Genomic DNA, 14,923 nt, shown 5'->3' with positions numbered 1-14,923 from the left:
TTTCAGTTCTAAGTGGTGTCATCGGTGTAAGCCCTGTTGAGAAACTGACAGTTGGGCGAATGTCTCTAAGCCCTAGAAACAGCCAGCATTAGAGAGAGACTCAGAGGCAAGAGCGTGACTGACATGTTTGGGAACTAAGGAGTAGGTGGGGTGGGCTGGGGCATGAGTGAGTAGGGAGAGGTAAGATGGTAAAGGCAGAGATGATGGTGCCCTAATCACAGAAGTCCCTGTAAACCATCCAGAGGCCTTTCATTTTACTGTGATTAAAATGTGAAATAATTGCAGGGCCTATTTTATTTATTCCATAAAAATGTGGAATACATGCAGAAAACTGGCATCATCTTCCTTACAGTTAAGTGGCTATCAGTCTCTCCACTGTCTAGAGAATATAAAGTGACAAGTTTAGAAAAGGGGAGACTGGTGAGGAGGCTGTTGGGAAGTCCACATGAGGTGGTGGTGGGCCGAGGAAGTGAGGAGAAACGGTCAAGTTCTGGATGGATTTAAAGGTATTACTAATGGGACGTCCTCACACACAGGGTATAGGGTTAGAAAAGTTTGTGGTACTCTGTGATAAATTAAGGAAAAAACAACAAAAAGTTAATTTTATACTGCCCCAGGAGAATTGTATTTAACTTTGTTTTCTGCATATTTGTAGTAATTCATCTCTGTACTGCCTGTCATATAATTGAAACTGTTATTAGACATGTACCGTGACATTATGGATAGTTTTATTTGAGATTAAGAAAGCTGTACTTAGGACTGAGCAGGTTTATTTCTGATTCAAAAAAAGACCTAGGGCCTCAGGCAGCAAGCACTTTACAAGGACAGAATGACAGTCACAACAGTGGTGCTGTGTCCGCCTTTGGATTTCTGCCTCCAGTAGAACAGAAAGATGCAGTTGTGTTGTTTTGTTTTGCCAGAGGTGTAAGAAGGAATGAGTATGTCTGGTTTTCTCTTAAGTGGATGTCTGGTTACTGATACCAAACCTTTCAAAAGAAGGTGTGTTTACTTCAGTTCTGAGGCCAAGTAGTCAGAGACTTCAAGTCTCCGCTGGTATTTCGACCCTTAGCAGTGTAGATGGATTTTTGAGGCCCCCACCTTCTTTTCCTCTTCCCCCCCCCCCCCCCCCCCCCCCCCCCCCCCCCCCCCCCCCCCCCCCCCCCCCCCCCCCCCCCCCCCCTGTTCTATGCAAATGAAGTTGGGAGAAGAGCTCTGTGTGAACTTCAGCTGCACTTGCAGCTGTGTGTTTTTGGGGTCTTGGTGTAGAAAAGTGCTCTGTTATGTTCCGGTTCCACTTGGATTCGGCTGCTTTATACATACACAGTGTAGGAATGAAGGGGGAGAGGAAGGCAGGGTTTGAATGCAGTGGGGGTGGGGATGTCTTCAGATCAGGGCCACAGGCAGCTTTGTATGAAACTGGGTTCCCTAGAGCCAGATCGGAGCCTTGAAAGAAAGTGAACAGATTCATGAGCGCCCTATTTACATGAGTAATTTACACTATCTGGTTTAGCTGTTGGGGCTTTATCTATAGTTCTTGGAAATAGAAAAGGGAGAGAAGAAAATCGAGTTATCTGAAGCATGTAACTTGGGTAATTTTAGTATTTTGTTTTGTGATTACAAAAATAGGTATGATGAAAATTTTTCAAATAATAAAGAAATGGATAAATTAAAAAGTGTCTTCTACCCTCAGTTTCATTCCTAGGAATAATCACTGTTAATAGTTTAGTGTCTAAAGAACATTTTCAGTGTATATGTAATGTTTATACATGGGCACAAAGGTTTTTTTTTTTTAATATAATAGACAAATATTGTTGTTGCAACTTGCTTTTTTTTTTACTCAGTGCATCTCAGACATAAATGTACATCAAAAATAGTACTTTAATGACTGGCCTTATACAAATATACATACAGTTTTCTAGGACAGATTTCCAGATGTGGAATCACTGGGTCATTGGTTATGTGAATTTAAAATTTGCTCAGTACTGTCAAACTCTCCTCAAAGATTCCCACATTTCATTGCCACAAAAGTGAATGCAGTCTTCAATTGGATTCAGTAACAGTAAGATATCTATAACAAGAGAGGTATTTCTTTTGGATGGTGGGGCCAGTATGTGTCCATAAGCTCTGTTGCATGTGCCCTAGAACAGAGGTGGCCCTCTGGATCCAACTGGTAGCCTGCTGTCTGGACGTTGCTCTCACTTCAGAGGACCTATTCATTCCACGTTGGATCTAAAGTTTAAACTGGGTTCTTTTCAGGGATGTGTGTGTTTAATCACATCCTTTTTAATTCTTCTAATTACCTTTTAATTACCTTCTATGTTTTGAAATGACAGATGAAGCTCAGGAAAAAATAGTATAATTGACATTAGTTCATTTGTAAACTAGGAAGATTGGGCAAATTTTTCTTTCCAAGATTAATACTTCGATACTAAGGTCAGTTCCCAAAGAAAGGCTGGTTCAGTTAAAAAAAAACCAAAAACCACTGAGATAAGTAAGGCAGAGACTAAAATTTCCCTTCAGAGACACAAAGTCTTCCTCCAGTTACAGTTCAGGTTTTTATAAAGCAGATCTTGACCTATATTCTGGAGTTCTTACGTAACTGCTGGACTTCAGCCGACTTGTCCAGACCAATAGTGGCTGAACAAAAACATAGGTTGAGGTCCTTTTCTGACAACCTCTTAAGTCTAACCTCAGCAAAGTGCTAAATTTCCTGGAAAGAATGGTTAGAAGAAAGCAAAATCTTTCTGACCATAGCACTTACGGTCAGAATCTTTAAATTGTTTTTTCAGTCTGCCTTTTACTTACATTATCTCACAGATTAGTCATCTTGCAGAGCTGAACTTCCAGAGGATTCTCTTGCTGTTTACACCTTGCAACTCCCTTCTGACTACAAAAAGAAGGATATGTTAAACTGAGCCAGGGTTTAGCCTCTTTGGGTCACCCTTAGAAAACGAGGAGCCCGCACCAGCCTGTTAGACCATGGTAACACCATGTTTCCTCCCTCCTATGATAACCCTCAACCACTCACAAAATCATTCATTTCAGATCTTCTCCCAGGGGAGACTCTGCAAGCCAGCTAACCAACACCGGGGATATAAGCTTTACCATCTGTTCTTTCCTTTTCTTCTCCTCATCTGGCCGTGCCGCTTGTCTTCATGCTTTGTCCACGGCCTGTCTTCCAGCACCCCATCTGTCTATGGACATTCCCTGCTTGCTACTCCTGATAGCCGTTGAGGCTTCTCACTAGGTTCCACGGGGGACTTCTCCCCAAGCTGCTCTCTGCTAAGAGCCCAGTTTGATAAGCTAATTCTCATGGGTATTCTACTTAGATTTTGCTAATGATAGTATGTAGTATTTATCTATAAAACTGACTATTCCTGAAAGCTAAAATGTTACATTTCCTTAACTTATCAAATGCCTTGGAGTAGGGCTCTCCAACAGAAATACATGGGCCATATATGTAATTAAAAATGTTCTAGTAGCCACGTTAAAAGAAAACTATAATGTTTTGTTTTGTTTTTGGCTGCGTTGGGTCTTTGTTACTGTGCGCGGGCTTTCTCTAGTTGTATCGAGCGGGGGCTACTCTTCGCTGCGCTGCACAGTCTTCTCATTGAAGTGGCTTTTCTTGTTGCAGGGCACGGGCTCTAGACGTGGGGGCTTCAGTAGTTGTGGCACTCGGGCTCAGTAGCGGTGGTTCGCGAGCTCCAGAGCGCAGGCTCAGTAGTTGTGGTGCACGGGCCTAGTTGCTCCGCACGGGCCTAGTTGCTCCGCGGCATGTGGGATCTTCCCAGACCAGGGCTCGAACCCATAACTCCTGCTGCATTGGCAGGTGGATTCTCAACCATTGCACCACCAAGGAAGTCCCTATAATGATGTTTTATTTAATCCAGTATATGTATATAATGGTATTTTAACATGTAATCAATATGAAAAATTTATTTTTTTCATTCTGAGTCTTCAAAATTCAGTGACTATTTTACATTTATAGTACATCTCATTTCAGATTAGCCACATCTCAAGTGCCCAAGAGCTTTTGTGGCTGCTGTAGAAATGCCTCCCAGTGAATAAAATCTTGCTGTCAAAAATGGCGAGAGAGAACATTATAGAAAAGCAGTAGTGCTATTAACCCTCCATATGATCTTTATACTACTAGAAATCTGGATTTTTATTTCCATTCCTGTTAAAGGTGATTTTCTCTGTCAACCCTGGGTTAAGTTAGTTTTCATAGCTTTAAGGTGGGCTCCGTTTTCTGCGCTAGTGTCAGGCATATGGCTTCTGAATTTCCTAACTTCTCTATTTTAATTTGGGTCCCAGAAAGATTATCTTTTTTAAAAAATAAATTTATTGTTTTTTTAAATTTATTTTTGGCTCTGTTGGTCTTCGTTGCTGCGTGCAGACTTTCTCTAGTTACAGCGCACGGGCTTCTCATTGCAGTGGCTTCTCTTGTTGCGGAGCACAGGCTCTAGGCGCGCAGACTTCAGTAGTTGTGGCACTTGGGCTCAGTAATTGTGGCTCGCGGGCTCTAGAGTGCAGGCTCAGTAGTTGTGGCACACAGGCTTAGCTGCTCCGCGGCATGTGGGATCTTCCCGGGCCAGGGATAGAACCCGTGTCTCCTTCATCAGGAGGCGTTTTCTTAACCACTGTGCCACCAGGGAAGCCACCAGAAAGATTATCTTGAGTATTGAAATGCTTATATTCTTCAAACCACGATTCATGTAAATTTTTATTTAAGCTTCTAAAATATGCTGTGAAAGTGTCACCCAGTATAATTTTGGGTACTTGGAAGCTAAGATTTACAATGGTACCGCCAAAGTTCCATATAGAAAATGTGTATCTTTGCAGCTAAGGCCACGTCCACTCATCCAGAGGATTTAACTCTGGTGTCACATTCTAAAATAGTAACCAGAAGGATCACATGCAGAAGAGAGCGCCTGGAAATGTTGGTTGGATTTGAAATACTAGTATCTAAGGAACTATTAAGAGGACAGGAGAGGCTTGTTTCACCTGGGGAAGAGTAAGGCAGTCATGGAAACAGTTTTTTAAGTATCTGAAGGCCTGCCAAACAGAGGGAATTACAAGTGTCCTGAGTATAATAGCCCGCCACCGGGTGAAGTTTCCAAGGAAAGGCAGGCCTTATACTTAACATAGAGAAGAACTTGACTTCATTCTACTCAGAAAATAATGCCTTTTCTCTCACTGTGGTTGTTTCAGGAGAGGAGGGGACTATGTAACTGTGATGTGCTATGGTGAACTTAGGCATCATGTAGATATCCTGTGTTAGCATCCAATCCTGAAAGACTCTCCTGGTTTCATTTCTCTTCCCCTTCCTTTTCTTAACAGTTAGAACAACAGAGGCAGCAGTTGCTTACTGAACGCCAGAACTTCCACATGGAACAGCTGAAATACGCTGAGTTACGAGCCCGACAGCAAATGGAACAGCAGCAGCATGGGCAGAACCCTCAACAGGCACACCAGCACTCAGGAGGACCTGGCCTGGCACCACTGGGAGCAGCAGGGCACCCTGGCATGATGCCTCATCAGCAGCCCCCTCCCTACCCTCTGATGCACCACCAGATGCCGCCGCCTCATCCACCCCAGCCAGGTGAGAGGAAGGCTCCTGCTCACCACTCAGTCTGGGGTCATCCCTGTGGCACAGAGCATCAGAGGGGGCAAACCACACTGTTGGTGATTTCTGACTAAAACTGTTCAGAATGTCCATTGTCATCTAGGATATTACACACAAGTGAATCTGCTTTTATAGCCATCACCACATAATGCCTGCCATGTTCTCTTTCCGGGGTCCTCTTGGCATTATGCCTTTTTCTTGGGTGGGTCGGCAGTATATCCCAGAGATCCTTAAAAATTCATCCTTGGATTGTCTACTTTTTTTTTTTTTTAATTTATAGACATTCTCGAAGATAGACACACACAAAAAGAATAGCACAATGAACTCTTATGATAGCGATCATCACCTTTCTGGCATTCTTAACTTTTTGTTATAGAAATCTTCTACTATAGACAAAAGTAGAGAGAATAGCATAATAATCCCCCAAATACCTATTGCACAGCTTCAGAATTATAAACATTTTATCTCTTCCTCCTCGCTTTGGTGTGGGAGACTTCAAAACGTATCTCTAACCAATGGAAATCTTATTCTTTAACATAACCTACTATATTACACCCAACAAAAGTAACCATAATTCCTAATAACATTAATTGTCTTTGACTGCTTCATTTGTTTGAATTCGCTAATAGTTCTCTTAAATCTATTTTAACGTGTTAACAATTCACCCTCCCTTTTTTTCTTCTTTTTTAAAATGCCATTCATGTGTTTGGCTGTACCCGATCATGCACTCAAAGTGCATGGTGTCATTTCACGTATCCTTCCCCCTCCTTTCCTCCCTCCCACACGTCTCCCATAAATAAACCACAGGATGGCGCTGGATATTTTAGTAGGTTCAAGTTCACTTTGGTGGTGCAGGCATTTTTCCTGTAATGTTGGTTCTTTCTTGGTGGCGTTCAGATTGGTCAGTGGTTCTGGTGTTCCAGAGTTCCCCATTAGACTCACTTAAGATTTTACCTGCCATTGAGAGTTGCTTCCTAGATCATTTATTTTACCAAGTGTTGCAAAATGGTAAGATTTCTAAATTTATTATTCCATCTGCATTTATTTATATTTCTTCTACATTTATTAGCAGTGATTCCTTTATTTAAAATTAAAGCTTTTCTTCACCAATCATTTAGTTACCCTGAAAATCAATCCTTACAGGAAAGGCTAGATAAATGCTTCATCCTTTCCCTTTATTTATCAGTTGCCTTAATAATGAGTTCAACCCCTCTGCCAAGTCACCCCCCACGCACACACAGTCTCCAAAGGTTACCAATAAGGGTTTTTTTTCTGTTGTGTGTGTATGTTTTTAGTATTGTGAATTTATATTTTTATGTGTTTCAATCTATTATGGACCTTACTCATTTTCATGCTCAAATTGTCCCATCTTTTAGCTCACGGGTTCCCCTTCAGGTTGGCAGCTATTCACCACATTTTAACAACCTTGAAAGTCAAGCTCACGATTCTTTCAAACTTAACTACTGACATCATTAAACCTAAAATATACCTTTAATTTCAGCATTCCCCCCACCCCCCGCAATATTCCTTCCCTTCCTAGAGGGTAATATGTATGGCTGTGTGCTGTGTATTATATTGCTTTAGTAACAGTCTTCCTGTAAGATTTTTTTTTTGTTCCCGGTACACGGGCCTCTCCCTTTGCGGAGCACAGGCTCTGGACGTGCAGGCTCAGCGGCCATGGCTCACGGGCCCAGCCGCTCCGCGGCATGTGGCATCTTCCCGGACCGAGGCACGAACCCGTGTCCCCTGCATCGGCAGGCAGACTCTCAACCACTGCACCACCAGGGAAGCCCCCTGTAAGATGTTTATAGGTACTTTATAATCATGTGTCAAGTGCCTGCCAGAGCCAAAATTTGTGCATTCTGGGGAGGTATCCATGTTCTCTGGCCAGGGCGTGTAGAGGTGAGCTGAAATAAAAATAGAAAGACCCTTGGAGGCCTGAGAATATTCCCGACATGACTAATGTCAGTTGCCCTGACTTCCTCAAATGACAGAATTTCTAAATCTCATGGAAATAACCAGGCATGTTTGCCTGAGGAAGCCATGACGGAAAAAACTATGACCTAACAACTTGTGTTACCAACATGAATTTTTAATTTACAACCCCAAACATGTTTAGATATTAGTTCTTATTGCCTTGACCCAAAAATGGGACTAGGTTCACTTTGGGAAGCATTCATTTTCATACGCACGCGCGCACACACACACACACTCTCTCTCTCTCTCTCTCTCTCTCTCTCTCTCTCTCTCACACACACACTATTAAATTGCAGTTGTGGAATTTGCTACCATCATCCCACTTGCCACTTAATCTAAATGACATTTGTGGAGATAGTTTTAGAAGTCTGCCAGGCTCATGACACAGGATACTTTATTTCTCAGTTTTCCTGTCTGTCTGCTTGAGTGGATTTTAAAACCTCTCTGTGAGATCTAATTTCCTTCCAAGTTAAAAGCTATGAATGCATAACAGAGTGATGATCACAAAGTGATTTTTCAAAAACAGTTATTTTAAAATTTTAATTCCTAAAACTCTTGGGATAAATGTTTAGGAGGGGGTTCGCTGTGGCTCCTTGGTATTTGGTTCTTAATGGTGCTAAAGCATCATCATCCACAGTAACTGTTCACAGAGAACTTCTCAGAAGCTCCACCATCTGCATTTAGAAAAGATACCCTTCTACCTTTTTTTCTAAATTACATCCTGGTGAGAACAAGTGTTTGTATGCCAGGTCCTTCACCCCCAGTTTTTTTGCTTACTTCTCATTGTCCTGCCTTTACACTTGAAGAGCTGGTGCATGCCAAGGCCATGTCACCTTGCTGCATGGTGGAGCCAGGATTCATACTGGGCTCCTTCTTTTCCAAAATGATGTCACAATGCCACCTTCCATGATAGAGAACCAAGGGGGTTTAGAGCAGACTCAGATACAGCTCTTCTTTTAGGGAGACAGTGGTAAAAAACTAGGGTTCATAAAATAGCCTTTAGAATAAAAATAGGTTATGTTTCTCTTTTTACTTTCTCACAGAAATAGGCTTTTCTTAAGTGAATTTTAAAGAAAATGATCATTGTGTGTATGATGAGAGTGTTTTTAAAAATCTATTTTAAAAAATGACCCCCTAACCCAATCACCCCCTTCCCTTCCTCCTTCCCTCCCTCCCTTTTTTTTGGCCGCGCCATGCTGTGTGTGGGATTTTAGTCCCCCCAGCCAGGGATCGAACCCGCTGCCCCTGCAGTGGAAGCGTGGAGTCTTAATCACTGGACCTCCAGAGAAGTCCCTCTTTTCTTAAACATTTTTTATTGAAATGTAGTATACATATGGAAAAATACACAAGCCATAAGTATTTTGCTTGCTGATTTTTAACAAAGAGAATATGCCTGTGTAACCAGTACCCAGAAACCCCCTCATACCCATCTCAGTCTCCTCCCTGCCCTTGGGTAACAACTGTCCTGATGTCTAACATCATAGACTAGTTGGGCTGGGGTTTTTTGGGGGTTTCTTGGGGGGGGGGCTGCATTGGGTCTTCGTTGCTGCATGTGGGCTTTCTCTAGTTGTGGCAAGTGGGAACTACTCTTCATTGCAGTGCGCGGGCTTCTCATTGCAGTGGCTTCCTTTGTTGCAGAGCACAGGCTCTAGGTGCGTGGGCTTCAGTAGTCGTGGCTTGTGGGCTCAGTAGTTGTGGCACGTGGGCTCTAGGGCATGAGGGCTTCAACAGTTGTGGCACGCAGGGTCTTGAGTGCAGGCTCAGTAGTTGTGGTGCACGGGTTTAGTTGCTCCTCAGCATGTGGGATCTTCCTGGGCCAGGGATCGAACCCGTGTCCCCTGCATTGGCAGGCAGATTCTTAACCACTGCACCACCAGGGAAGTCCCTGGGCTGGTTTTGAATGTTATCTGGATGGAATCACATACTGATTTTTGTTTGTTTGCCTTCTTTCACTCTTGCTGTACGTGTCTTTCACTCTGCTGTTCTTTCTTCTTGTTGTACGTGTCTACTGTGGGGCTCTACCATGATTTATTAATCCATTCTCCTGTTGATGGACATTTGATTCATTTCCATTTTAGTTATTATGAATAGTAACTCCTGCTGTGAACATGCATGTGCACATGTCTTTTGGAGACATAGGTGTACATTTCTGTGTGTGCACCCCTAAGTGGTGGAATTTGTTATGTCCCTAGAGTGGGTCTTAGGATATCCATGTATTCACATTAGTTGATGCTGCCAAAATTTTGCCAAAATGATAATGCCAGTTTATGTTCTCTCTAGCAGTGTATGAGAGTTCCAGCAGCTCAAGGTAATCATTTTTTCATAGTTTCTCCTTTTGTGAGATTGTTTTGGAGTTTGAATGTAAAAATCAGGTGTGTTGGAAAGTAAAATGAAGAAAAACAAATTGAACCCAATAATTAAAAGCTTTCTTAATATTGACAGTTCAGAAAAGGCTGATTGTATTGTAACAGCTGAGTCTCGTACACCATATTCTAGAAATCGGCAAAGAGGCCTTATATATCAAAGCAAGTGTTTTAGGTGGAGAAGAGCTTTAGTCTCTTATTTGCCACAGGTGTAAGTTAATAAATGGGAGCATGGTCCTTCCAACTAATATTTCCTAGAAAAGTTAGCGGGCCACAGCATTTATGTTAGGAGCTGAGGGTAATTATCCAGGTCAGTTTGCTAGGTTTTGGTGTTTGGTCAGAATTTATAGTGTGTGAAGGAAGGAGAAAAATCAGCCTCTGAAAAGCCAGCAAGGTTGGGGAAGTAGTGAGAAGAAAGTCAAGACAAATATATTACTGAGTGGTGAATTTGTCCAGCTCTCTGACTTCTTAGAATTTAAATAATTTTGTAGATAAATCACATGTAATCTTTCTCCACATAACTGGCCATCAGTTAGTGGTAGAGCCCATTAAAATATGGCTCATTGTTGTGAATCTGCCAGACTGTCAAACACGTATGGTCCCAGGCACCAGCGGGGCTAGTATAAACTGACACCTGTACATATTCCATTTAGTTTGTACCTCTGCAGTCCTCCCCTCCACCCCTTTAATTCATTCAAATGCTTAGAATTTTTGTATAGAGAGTACCGTCTGTATGCTGCTGTCTCTCTTCCTGGGCTTTTATTATTTGGTCCTACTCCTAACTCACCTGGGAGCTCCAGCTTTTTGTAGGTTTTGTTCTTATCTGTGATAAAGTGTCCCAAGTTGATTTGTTTCCACCAAACAGATAGTCAAAGGAAGAATCTATAGTATAAAGTTGGCAAATGGAAACTGGAGGTGGCCATAGCCATCCTTATACCACCCTTAGGTTTTGTTGCTCTTCATAAAATACACAGCACTACATGTCGTCTTTTCATTTAAATTGAAAAACAGTGTGATTTCATGAAGTGGTTCCTAAATTAAAGGCTTACTAGTTCTTCCTGTAAGACTGCCATTCTAAATGGCACAAGGTGAATAGTCATGTCAGCCATCAGTTCTTGAGCACATGCATGGTATCCCTTGCCCACACCCTGGACCATTGTATTCATGACAGCACATGGGGAACCAAGGAGAGTGGCCTGGGTAGTGGCTGCTGTTTCCTGAGATGTTCTTGATTGTGAGCAAGGAGGACACTTCTGACTGCAGGGGGTACCCTCCAGGGGCCTTGGCACCTACAGTCATCCCTCAGTATCCACCAGGGATTGGTTCCAGGAGCCCCAATGGGGGATGCATGAGTATCCATGGATTCTCAAGTCTCTTGTATAAAATGGCACTGTACAGTGAATTCAGTCATCCCTCTATATCCATGGATGCAGATCCCATGGATACGGAGGAACAGAGGGCCAGGTGTATTTACAGGAAGATTACCTAAAAATCTAGTATGTAAGTGCAGTGTAAGCTCTGCCCTCCCCTTGGGCTTTTGAACCTAGTTGCAGGGCAGGAATAAAGAGGTAGATAAAGAGAATGGACTTGATGACGTGGGGTGGAAGGGCGAAGCTGGGGCGAAGTGAGAGTAGCATCGACATATATACGCTACGGAATGTACAATAGTTGGCTGGTGGGAAGCAACAGTGTAGCACAGTGAGATCAGCTTGGTGCTTTGCGATGACCTAGAGGGGTGGTTTAGGCAGGATGGGAGGGAGGCTCAAGAGGGAGGGGGTATGGGGACACGTGTATGCATATGGCTGATTCACTTTGTTGTACAACAGAAACTAACACAGTATTGTGAAGCAATTATACTCCAATAAAGTTCCATTAAAAATAAATAGTAGTAAAAATAAATAAATAAATAAATAAATAGTAAATGAGGCACTCTTGAGTATTAGTGCCTCATGGATCTGGAGTGAGCCACCTGCATTGGGGAAGCCTTTGTTATGTGTTTCTGTGTGTGAAAAGCAGAGAGAAAAGGACATGTTGGTTTAAATATCTTTATGGTTTCCTCATTAATAATATAAGAATTTTTAGAAGTGACTAAGAAAAATCAGAGTAGGAATTGATCTGATTTGATGAGAACTCAGGGATGTTAGACATGTTTTAATAATAAAACTAGAATATTTTGCATCAGTTAGTAAAATATTGGTTGTTCAAGGAAATTTCAAGCAAGGCATTAGGCACTTGACTTTTAAGCCCCCAAGTTAGACCCACTTAAAGAACCCTCCCCGTGGGAAATACTACTTAGGAAAGGATTACAACTACTCATCACTTCCCAGCCTCCCCTCTCCACCCAACTCGGAGCCCCACACTGAAGAGGGAAAAGGACTAGCTCGTCACATCAGCCAAGTCTTTATATTCTGCGGTGCCTTTGGTCCTGCTTGCATGATGTGATAACAAGGCTGCTTATGCCACTTTCCGGAGTAGCAGGTTATCCTTACAGAGAGAACAGTGAGGGCACAGTCTTCAACAAAGAGCGTCTGTGCCCCCCGGAAGCTGCTGCGGGAGGGCAATCTCCGAGGAGCCTGGGCTTCCCCTCGCTTGGCCCCGATTGTTATTTCTGTTCTCTGGGATACTCAGCCAGAGAGTGTGCCATGGATGGTTAGAAACAGCAATGAAATGTGTTTAAGATTGGAAATTCATAGATTCCCTTTCCTAGTTTTGTGTTCCTTACCCACCTGCCTCTCCCATCCCAAAGAATAAAAATAAAATCCTTAATATTCTATTAGGCATGGTGGGTGTTAACGCTTTAGTATAAGATCTAATAAACCTGAGAGTGTGAGGGATTTTTCCACTAGGCAAAGCCTAATTTTAGCAAACCTTTCCATTTTTCAGGCTTCAGATGCCTGCTGTTTAAAAAAAAAAAAAAAAGCTTGTATGTAGGTCAGACTCCCACCAGTATATGCTTTGATACTGCTGTTCTGAAGCCACATCTCTGTTATCTCTCACCTTCCTCTCTACAGGAAAAGGAAACACCTGAATTTTTTTTTAATGGAAACTACATATACACACCCTTTATTTTGTTTGGTAAGGCCTGCTCTGCTTCATTTTAGGTATCTGTAGGTCAGACTTCTTCATGTTTATTAAGAGTTAATGGAAATGCCTTCAGACATTGTCATCCATTTAAAAGTGGTGAGGGGCTTCCCTGGTGGTACAGTGGTTAAGAATCTGCCTGCCAATGCAGGGGACATGGGTTCAAGCCCTGGTCCGGGAAGATCCCACATGCCGCGGAGAAACTGAGCCAGTGCGCCACAACTACTGAGCCCACATGCCACAACTGTTGAAGCCCGTGCGCCTAGAGCCCGTGCTCCGCAACAAGAGAAGCCACCCCGATGAGAAGCCCGCACACTGCAATGAAGAGTAGCCCCCGCTTGCCGCAATTAGAGGAAGCCTGCGTGCAGCAACGAAGACCCAACACAGCCAAAAATAAAGAAATAAAAATAAATAAATTAAAAAAAAAAGTGGTGAGACCTATATCAGAAACCAGAAAACCCAAGGACATTTAGATTTCAAAAGGACAGGGGTTGGGTTTCCCTGGTGGTGCAGTGATTAAGAATCCACCTGCCAGTGCAGGGGACACGGATTCAAGCCCTGGTCCAGGAAGATCCCACATGCTGCAGAGCAACTGAGCCCATGCACCACAACTGCTGAGCCTGCGCTCTAGAGCCTGCGAGCCACAACTACCGAGCCTATGCACAGCAACAAGAGAAGCCACCACAGTGAAAAGCCCACGCACCACAACAAAGAGTAGCCCCCGCTCGCCGCAACTAGAGGAAGCCTGCGTGCAGCAACGAAGACCCAACACAGCCAAAAATAAAGAAAAAAAAAAGTGGTGAGACCTATATCAGAAACCAGAAAACCCAAGGACATTTAGATTTCAAAAGGACAGGGGTTGGGTTTCCCTGGTGGTGCAGTGGTTAAGAATCCACCTGCCAGTGCAGGGGACACGCGTTCGAGCCCTGGTCCAGGAAGATCCCACATGCTGTGGAGCAACTGAGCCCATGCACCACAACTGCTGAGCCTGCGCTCTAGAGCCCACGAGCCACAACTACCGAGCCCGTGCACGGCAACATGAGAAGCCCACGCACCACAACGAAGAGTAGCCCCCGCTCGCCACAACTAGAGAAAGCCCATGCACAGCAACAAAGACCCAACACAGTCAAAAACAAAATAAATAAAATTATTTTTTTAAAAAAGAGAAATTGGTTTTTCCACAGAAAGAAATATCTTTTTTAAGGCAGGGTGGTGTAAAGGAAAGGAGAATGAGCCTCAGACAGCTCAGTCTCTTGTTCCTTGTGACTTTCAACCAAATTCCATAGCCTCTCTGAGATTTCGTTTCCTTATCTTGAAACTGGGCCCTTACTTCAGCCTTCCTAACAACCTGAAGGATTCCATGAGACAACTCTCTTTGCCTGGGAAGTGACAGACCCCAGCTCAGAGCAACATTCTGTCCCCTCCTTGTCCTCTAAATCCACTGCCATAGGCACACCAGCACCTCTGGATGGCACAGGGGCATCATTGCCTCACTCTTGGTGCTTCTTGCTTTCCTGAGAAATGTTTGTCTGTGCAAGGTCCCACAGTGGAAGTAAACTGTTTTTCTTCTAGTTCTTCCTTTTTGCTGCCACCTTTCCCAAGGAGCCATTGTCCTCTCATACCTTAAATACCCATACCCCGGTGGCTTTATGGCTCTGTTTGTGACAGGAGGATAGAAGAACTTTGTTTTACAGAAAGCTTCATGATTTACAGCAAGAGAAAGGAAAGGATTTTTCCAGCTGTTGGGCAAATAGCCTTGGGAAACCCTAAAGCTATTCTATCCCAGCTTGTTGCCATAAAGATGTAGGGACATAGGTAAATGGGCCACTGCCGCTGAGTAGGTACCTTCGGAAACAGCACTGATGGGCCTGACAGC

At 43.3% G+C, this 14,923-nt stretch overlaps 1 protein-coding gene across 1 annotated transcript in view; it reads left to right on the top strand.

Annotated features, from left to right (window-relative positions):
* The window catches only part of SMARCC1 (SWI/SNF related BAF chromatin remodeling complex subunit C1), a 183,885-nt gene that overhangs the window by 158,390 nt on the left and 10,572 nt on the right, over window positions 1-14,923 (top strand). Inside the window, exon 26 of the mRNA XM_007446140.1 lies at window positions 5,341-5,602. Within this exon, the coding sequence (XP_007446202.1) occupies window positions 5,341-5,602 (262 nt within the window). The remainder of the gene's footprint in view (window positions 1-5,340; window positions 5,603-14,923) is intronic.

This window comes from Lipotes vexillifer, unplaced genomic scaffold (assembly GCF_000442215.2).
Source record: "Lipotes vexillifer unplaced genomic scaffold, Lipotes_vexillifer_v1.1 scaffold491, whole genome shotgun sequence".
NCBI lineage: Eukaryota > Metazoa > Chordata > Mammalia > Artiodactyla > Lipotidae > Lipotes > Lipotes vexillifer.
Note: the sequence above shows the minus strand (reverse complement) of the source record. Positions and strands in the feature narration are given on the sequence as shown.